Source organism: Raphanus sativus, chromosome 3 (assembly GCF_000801105.2).
Source record: "Raphanus sativus cultivar WK10039 chromosome 3, ASM80110v3, whole genome shotgun sequence".
NCBI lineage: Eukaryota > Viridiplantae > Streptophyta > Magnoliopsida > Brassicales > Brassicaceae > Raphanus > Raphanus sativus.
In genome coordinates this window covers 19,311,855-19,320,102 of record NC_079513.1, presented here as the reverse complement: position 1 = coordinate 19,320,102, position 8,248 = coordinate 19,311,855, and the positions used below count along the sequence as shown (strand labels likewise).

The following is an 8,248-nucleotide window of genomic DNA, read 5'->3' as shown; positions in this document are numbered from 1 at the left end:
TGAAAATAAGCTAGAGAAACTAATCTCTAAAAATAAATCTTCTGATCGAGTAGATATCTACAACTATTTTTTCAATGCCTACAACCAAACAGTTATTCTATTTTCCAAATTAGGTTAAAACTTCATCATTACTACAAAACTACTCTCCCTTGCTTTGTTTCATATGCATGCATCAAGGATCATACATACTTTCTCAATAGTTATATAAAGTTATTGTTTGAAATTATGTACTAACCTTGTTCTGTATAATTTTCTTTGATTATCATCGTTTTGTTATTTTGTTCAATACGATGTTTTCATATATTTCATTATAGTCTTATATGAAACAACTTCTTAGGTTTTTGAAAGCGGTGAGAGAGTCTAATGAGATTGTACACACTAAAAATGGCAGGGCGAAACCGGTGGTGGTGGTCTAGTAGCGCTTGAGGGATTTAAAAAATCCAATAAGGCGAACCCGGGTTCAAACCCCACCGGTCACACGGATATGAGCTATTGCTTTCGGCTCATTTGAATGCCCAGGAGAGAGTCTATCCGTGGGCTGTACCTCCACCCGGGGGTTAGGCTTATGTCATCATTGACCCGGATTTAACCCTTTTGATTTACAAAAAAAATGGCAGGGTATTGTAGTGTAACTGAGAATGGTTTTGTTATGTTTGGTATTGAAATTCGAAATTAATTATCCGATAAAATCTTGACACATTTACTTACAAATGATGCATGTCGTGGATGGAAGAGATTTCACATTAGTTATCCAGAACACACATGTGTACTACAACGTGGATGATCATGGGCTGACCACTAGGTTAATGTCAGGAGTCAGACCAGTATACTTCCCTTTCTCTGCAAAGGGGCAACAGGTTTCAGTAAATGAAGATAATGTGGGATATGTAATGGATCAAGACAAGTGTTCACATAAGGAAATAACTTTTTCTTTTCTCATTATCACGGTGCGTTCCACTATACAAAAATAATATCATCTATCTTATTAAAACAGAAACATTACAATTTTTTCTAAGTAGATTTTAAAGTTGGACCTTATGTAATTAATACTATATTAATCTACTTATTATTATATATGCTCTTTTATAAATAACTAATATAAACATTACCATAGTTTTTAGTTCTTACCTTATTATTATATCCACTACGCATGTTTCCTTATATTGCATATATTTTACTATAAGCTAGATACACACACACAAGCATATTATACTATAAGATAGATTATTAATAATACATCTACTAACATATAATAAATACTATACGACAGATTACTAATAATACAATATATTATATGTATTCATTAACTTGCATCTATCAATATTAGCAATACTATGAAGACGACTAACTCTATACTTTGAACCTATAAACCATGATATACTAATTTATAACAAAAATGATATTGCTGTTACAAATTAGTTTTTATAAAAATTATTTATAGCAGCAATTTGTTATATAAGATAAATTTAATCAAGACCCAAATCTTTTTTTTCCTGTTCAGAAAAAAAGAAACCTACGAATATATACCATTAAGTTAGCCAAAAATCTTCCGAATAAATAGTAAATCTCAACAACCCAAAAAATGAATTAAAAATATAAAAGATATTATGTTTGAAATTTAGCTTACTGGGTCAGGTATAAATTTGTTTATTTCAGGTATAAGTTCTTCGAGTTCTCAACATTTGGATCTAAATAGGTATTTGATTTTTTTTATCCGGGTTGATTTTTTTTGGTTCCGGATCATTCTAACTTTTTATATTATAAATCTTAAATAATATACACCATGCATATAAAATATGTGAATCAAAAGATAAACTCGCGCAGGCGCGCGGATCATGATCTAGTGCATTTTAAAAGCCTTGCGGTAATATTAGGCTGAACCATGTTCTTAAGTTTGATTCTTCTTGAATTAAAGATCATGGAACACATGATTGCATCTATCAATTGTGTTTTCATTTATGCTTATCCATCTACTGTTTTGGAGTTTCACGTCACAAATAAGTAATGAAACGATTTCATCGTACGACTTCAACAAATTCGTATTTCAATTTAATTCGACTAGGCAAACTAAAAAAGAAAAAACTAAGAGAACCGACTTCAACAAATTCGTATTTCAATTTAATTAGAGTTGGAAAATTGAAAAAAAAATGAAGGGCAAATTTTAATTTAGGGCAGACAGGAATCATTGACTTTTCCTGTTTCAGATGCACTGTATTAACGCTTTGCCCGTTATACAAAAAAACGATAGAAACAAAAGAAACAGTAAGATACCAGGTATCGAAAGGGGAAACATTTGTATACAGAAGTCAACAACAATGAGAACTCCACCAACGACAAACACACACTCTCTTACTTTCTAAACATTGATATCACTACATGTTAAGTAGAAGCATTTTACTGGTAGATAGAGAGAGTAAGAGTGAGAGACTAAGGGTGTGGTCATGAGTACACTGACCTTTGGTTTCTGACAGCCAAAGTGTTCTTACTTGTTGGCTTTTACATCCGTTTTACCGGTTTTCTCTTTCTCTTTCTCTTCTTCTTCTGCTTCTGCTTCTACTTCTTCCTCCTCGTCATAGTATTTTTCATCTTCATCCTCGTCACTGCCCATGTCATGGTCGAAGTATTCTTCATAGAATTGATCGTCTGTGTCATCATCCTGACCATTCTCCAGCTTGTTTCTCGGGATTTGTTTGATTAACCTCTCTTGGATACTGTCTCTGATTGCTGTTCCCTATCAACATTTTACGCATTTGTCATTTTTAATCAAAGGTTACACATAGCATAACTTATTAACATATGTATTATTAGTTGATAGTGTCTTTAATACTGAGCTTACCATCTTATGGCAGCCTTCTTCAAATATTTCAAGAAACCCAGCGACCCATCTATCAGCATTCTCCACCCACTCATTGCGCAGCATTTTTACAGTTTGGATCTGGAAAATCCGGGTTTAGACATTAGCAAAGGTGTAAGAAAAGCAATAGAGAAATTACAAGAAACTTTAATCAGCTTGGTCCAGCTAAGATGGGTATCACATTGAATCTTCAAGATATCATATTACTAGCTAAAGAAAGAAAATGCAAGCACAGTGGATACAAGTGATCAGGCTGCTACTTCTTTGCCAAGAGGGTAATAATTCTAAAGAAGTTGGACTGTGAACGCGACACAGTACGATGTTTAAACAGTAGCGAATATAGAGAGGGTACAAGGTTGAGGGGAGACGTAAAGAGGCAGATACAAACCCTAGATATTAGTTTAATTTACCTTGCAAAGGATAATGAACAGCTTATTTGATAGAATGCAAGACGATAGACGTATGATGAACAATTAAGAAAATGGAAAGTTGAGAGAAAGACATACCTTTTCTCCCACTTTTTCTTGTTGTTCTTTGACCCTCTCCTGGAGTTTCTTTAACCTCATATTAACTCTAAGTCTCTTTTCCTGTCGGAAATCAATTAAAACCCAAAGTTTGAGTCCTCCATGTGATTTTTTTTTAGTAGCAAAACAACGAAAATGAAGGGCCATGCCTTGACAAAGCTAACTCCGAGATCTTCCCTCGAATATCCTCTATCCAGATTACGCATGACATACTGGTTGTAATCTTTCACAATCCTCATTATAATGTCCGAGGTTGATATTCCTTCAGTTCGCATTGTCTCCTTAAACCTCCCAACTTTCTTAACCTGTATCAAGATGCTCAGTTAAACCATAAACACACACAAAAAAGAAAAACATCAAAAGCAGAAGTAGTATTGAAAATTATCCCCAACTCACAAATTCATAAACATCCTTTCCAGCTCCGCTGGTGTCAGCATACCTACGGATAACATTAATACAAACAAGGAAAACAATAACCACCATTTTCACTAAAACTACCTCAAGACAGACAGAAAAAGAAACATGGTCTTACGGAAGGGAATCATGGGCTACGTAATCAATCCGGTTACTGTCAAGAAACTCTTGGTTGATCACCCATGGTGCATCCGGGATGACTTCATCCACCCACCTGTGTATCAAAAAAAAAAAACTTTCCCTCTATTACTTCCATCCACTGCTTATATATACTAGAATAACACAGCATATGAAAAGGCAATATTACTTGCAATGCCGAAGTGATTCGTATCGCTCTTCAGCAGTCATCACAGTCCTCCCCTTGTACTTATGCGTGGTTTCATCGTTGCAACATCCCACAAGAAGGTAAGTGTTCGGAAACCTAAAAGCAAAACGGCAAAACCACAAAGAACACGAAAATCAAACACAGAAGCACAGCACAGTGCTTTGCACATCAAAAAAAAAAAAAAAAAAAAACTTGGGGGCAGTTATATTAATCAAAACAGATCAAAATTATCATCGAGATCACAGATCAATCATTGCAAAAAAAACGAAATTGAATCAGGGAGATAAGAGGGTTACTAACGATTTCTTGGCCTGTTCGAGAGACCGAGCGTGACCGAAGTGGAAAAGATCGTAGATCCCATCGGCGTAGACGCGGACGGGGCGATCAGTCGGCGGCGAACTCTGGATTGCTGTAGAACCGGGGAGTGCGACGGCGGTGGAAAGATCGTCTCCAGTGGGATCGTCGGTGACGTTGCTCATGTTTTCCGAAGATTAGATGAGATCAGATCAGATCAGTCTCCTCCCTTATAATAATTAATGAAACGGACAAGTTAGAATGATAAGTGATGATGATAGTGGCTTCCCTCTTCTCTTGTTATCATGTTTTGCCAACAATCATTTCTATCTATCCGACTGACGGGAAAATGACAAATTATCATTTTTTTTTTGTTTTTCTTGTTGTAATCTTATTTTTATACTAATATATAAATTCCATAAAATTAATAATTTTGTTTCAACTTAAATTAAGACAGTTCAGACATAATTTTATAAAATAAATTAATTATAAATCGTATAAAAATATATAGATTTTATTAATATTATTTATGATTAATTACTATATATAGTTAAAAATTAATGTATATTTTTATTTTAAGTTAAACTTATAAACGTTTTATTATTTTAAAGTATATAGGACTTTTTTGTAAGTTTACATCTACGAAAATATATATCCTTTAATGCATAAAAACACCAAATCCATAATCCAATAGTAAAATAATTTTTAATTTTTTTACTTAAATCCAGAAAAACTGAAAATACATATATTTCTTCTAAATAACAATATTTTTTTAGAAAATATAAATATAAAAGCAAAATTTTATTAAGGATAAAGATGGCAAGTGTGCTTTGTGTTGGTCCCAGTTGGCCAGTAATAGCATCAATGGGTTACATAGTACGCCAAGGATGGTGGTCGCTTCTTGTTGCAGTTACTTGCAACCGGGATTTTGGGAGCTTACACGGGCCGGCTAGACAATGCCTTTTATACCTCTTGTCTTCTACTCTCTTCTCTGCTTGTAGTAAATCAAGGCTCTAGGGTGTTCTGTTTGTTTTAACTTATTGTACATTACACCCCACAAAAAACTTATTGTACATAACAATGTATATCTTATTAAGACTAATCACACTTCCAGTTCGTTTAATTCTTTTGACTATGATGTTATTGAGACTTTTTTTTTTTGCTAAATGGTAAATATCATTGATGAAAATGAAATTTTCGGTTACAAACTTAATTGAAACCACAATCTGCAAAGAGCAGTTTTGATCCTAGTGATCGCAAAAAAAATTAAAAAACCACTAGGATATATAGGATTAATTCCAAGCTACCCACAACAGGACTTGAAAATTAATAGGTAACAGAGCATTCGATTCATATTCTCTTACTTTCTAGGATGTTATTGAGACTTACGTAAAAGCATTGAGACTTACGTAAAAGCATTCGATTCATATTCTCAAGCTACCCACCACTAGGATGTTATTGAGACTTACGTAAAAGCATTCGATTCATATTCTCTTTGTGAAATTTTTAAGCATTGGCTACATTTGTTTGAACTTTGACCAAATGTGGAAGTTCCGATAGTCGCCAGATTGGCTAAGTTGACCATGTTTGAATTTCAGTTACTTTCTCAATTTCATACATAAGTAAAGGGTTGCCGTTTACACGATTCATTTAAGACTGTAAGCTGTGACTCCGACGAGAATTTCGTTCGACATGTTCAACAACAAACTGTTGTGCCAGCCCAGAAAAACCTCCCTCTTTTTGCTCAATGAGAGTATTAACATCTTTACAGCTAATGATCTATCAGTTACGATTTCAATAGTCGGTAACGCTTCATTTTCCTTTGTACACGACTTGTAAATGAAAAAAAAAAGACCCGCAACGTGATGTGGATTTTGAAGCCAATAAGTGAAAGTGTCTCTATTAAGGGGGAAAATAAAAGATGAGGGGTCAAATCTGATGGAAAGAAATAATATTTTCCATGGTGAGGACGGTTTGGTCGGTCGGTGGCTCATCTGGTGTAGTGGGCCTTCTCACACTGCCTTTTATACCATCAGCCAGCCACTCAAGCCATTTCCTCTCTTTTTTTTTTTTGCCCTTGCCAAATCACAAATCTGCCCTTTCTTTAACTCTTTGTTGTTTTCCTAGCACATAGATTATCAATCATAAGAGTATCCATTTGTTTGCTCAAAGAAAAAAAGAGTATCCATTTGTATTTAAGGTAAATTTATATCACTAATCAATTTATGATGTTTTCAATCAATTAATAAATGAATTCTTAAAAGTTTTAGACAAATCTTCTTAATTTTAAAAATCTTAGTCCATTAAATTTTTAGAAAAGCATAAGATCATTAGTATTAAATCTGTTATTAACTTATTACTAATCTCCAAACTTAATTCATTTGTCTTTGTCACTAATCTCTTCCTATTCTAGCCATAAATTTAATTACTGTACTAAAAATTTGGTCACTAATAAAGAGAAAGCTAATAAATCGGGTTTGAGCTATTTCCGGGTAAAAATGATAATGACAGAAACTAGGGGCATAATGAGAAATAAAAATAAAAGAATATAAATTGACGGTCTCCTCGTCCGCCATTGTTTGTCATTCAAAATAAATACGAACCGGTCTTCACACTGTGTCCACTTTATAAATCCTAAAAGTTTCTCTCTCTCAAACCAAATTTGCATTTGCTTCGTCATCATCTACTCCTTACTTTATTTTCTCCCAGCAAAACAGAGTAGCATCTCAGGTTCAGCAGCTTCACTTGGTAAGCTCTTCTTAGTTGTTGTTCATAGTTGATGAATCCTCTTAGTTCTATAACCTTATTATTTGCCGTGATCTTCTTGATGAGTAACACATCATAAACGCTTCAGATCCTTTTAACAATTTTGTTGGGCGACTCTTTGTCTCCCTTGTTAGTTACTGATCCTTATTTGATTTTTGAAAATTAATCAATCCTATTTCTTAGTTTAGATCTATAAAAATTCGAAAATCATTTGCGATTAATCGCTTCTATTACCGCAGATTCGCCTGATCAAATCGTTGTCTAGTACTAGTAGTGTTTCATTCTCAGGATCTCTTTTGTTTTGAACGGATTAAGACGAGCTTTTAATTGAACGCTAAACGCTGAAATTTTAACTTTTAACTCTTTTGATTATGGTATAAACTAATCCATGACTGTGTATTACTAATATGAATTTCATTGGTATATTCATCATGTAGTGGTAGGTTCTAGTATTATACTAACCATCAACCTTTTTTATTTTATGATAATATCATGCTAAATATTAGTACACGGTAATTATAAGCTTTCCTTTTGTTTTTAGGTGCTAAGCTCGCAACTTTTGACAAAAATAAAATAAAAAGCTTACTTGCAACTTTAGTGATATGTTGTCTACTTGTCTCTATCAATATAGGGCAACGAGTAGACCAATATAAGTTAGACAAATGGAGATAACACTTATCCAATATAAGGAAAATTCCTCTTTTGATCGAATATTCTTGTGTTTTATGTAATAAGATTGAAAATGAAACATAGTTTGGCACTGGAACAACCGAATAATAAGTTTGTTATTTCTAATATACTCTATTCTTCTACCTTATGATCTTAAACGAATGGGTTTTTTTCCTTTGGTTATTTTTGCATTTTAACCGAGTTTTGGTATGATCTAACTTGGAAAATTCTGACGTTACAAAATCTATAGAATTCTATAAAAGTGAGTTGTTTGTTTTCTTGTTATGAAACACTCTGGCCCAAAGCCATCGCTCCATCTCGTCGGCGTACCTTATGATATGATTCTTTTCTTCCTCTAATATATATTCATTTAATTATATACTCATATAATAAGTTTTTTTT

The 8,248-nt window shown here is 33.4% G+C and overlaps 2 protein-coding genes across 4 annotated transcripts in view; one reads left to right on the top strand and one right to left on the bottom strand.

The window, feature by feature from the left end:
- Window positions 1-2,247: 2,247 nt before the first annotated feature.
- Window positions 2,248-4,720, bottom strand: LOC108838356 (choline-phosphate cytidylyltransferase 1). Its single transcript, XM_057004850.1, has 8 exons — window positions 4,418-4,720; window positions 4,100-4,213; window positions 3,911-4,006; window positions 3,775-3,817; window positions 3,528-3,683; window positions 3,361-3,441; window positions 2,837-2,935; window positions 2,248-2,731 (listed from the first exon to the last, which is right to left on the bottom strand). Exons 1-8 carry the CDS (start codon window positions 4,594-4,596, stop codon window positions 2,483-2,485), a joined length of 1,017 nt encoding a protein of 338 aa, XP_056860830.1. The 5' UTR covers window positions 4,597-4,720; the 3' UTR covers window positions 2,248-2,482.
- Window positions 4,721-6,993: 2,273 nt separating this feature from the next.
- Window positions 6,994-8,248, top strand: part of LOC130494396 (uncharacterized) — a 6,116-nt gene continuing 4,861 nt past the window's right edge. For all 3 annotated transcript variants that reach the window (XM_057004847.1, XM_057004846.1, XM_057004845.1), the window contains exon 1: window positions 6,994-7,159. The gene's annotated coding sequence lies outside the window, so the exon portion shown is untranslated. The remainder of the gene's footprint in view (window positions 7,160-8,248) is intronic.

What these genes read in the sequence shown, in the direction of transcription:
- LOC108838356 (XM_057004850.1), bottom strand. Translation starts at nt 4,596, where the DNA reads ATGAGCAACGTCACCGACGATCCCACTGGAGACGATCTTTCCACCGCC. An exon ending in GTAGCCCATGATTCCCTTCC is followed by an intron (nt 3,818 to 3,910) that starts GTAAGACCATGT and finishes TGTTATCCGTAG; the next exon opens with GTATGCTGACACCAGCGGAG. An exon ending in TCGGAGTTAGCTTTGTCAAG is followed by an intron (nt 3,442 to 3,527) that starts GCATGGCCCTTC and finishes GATTTCCGACAG; the next exon opens with GAAAAGAGACTTAGAGTTAA.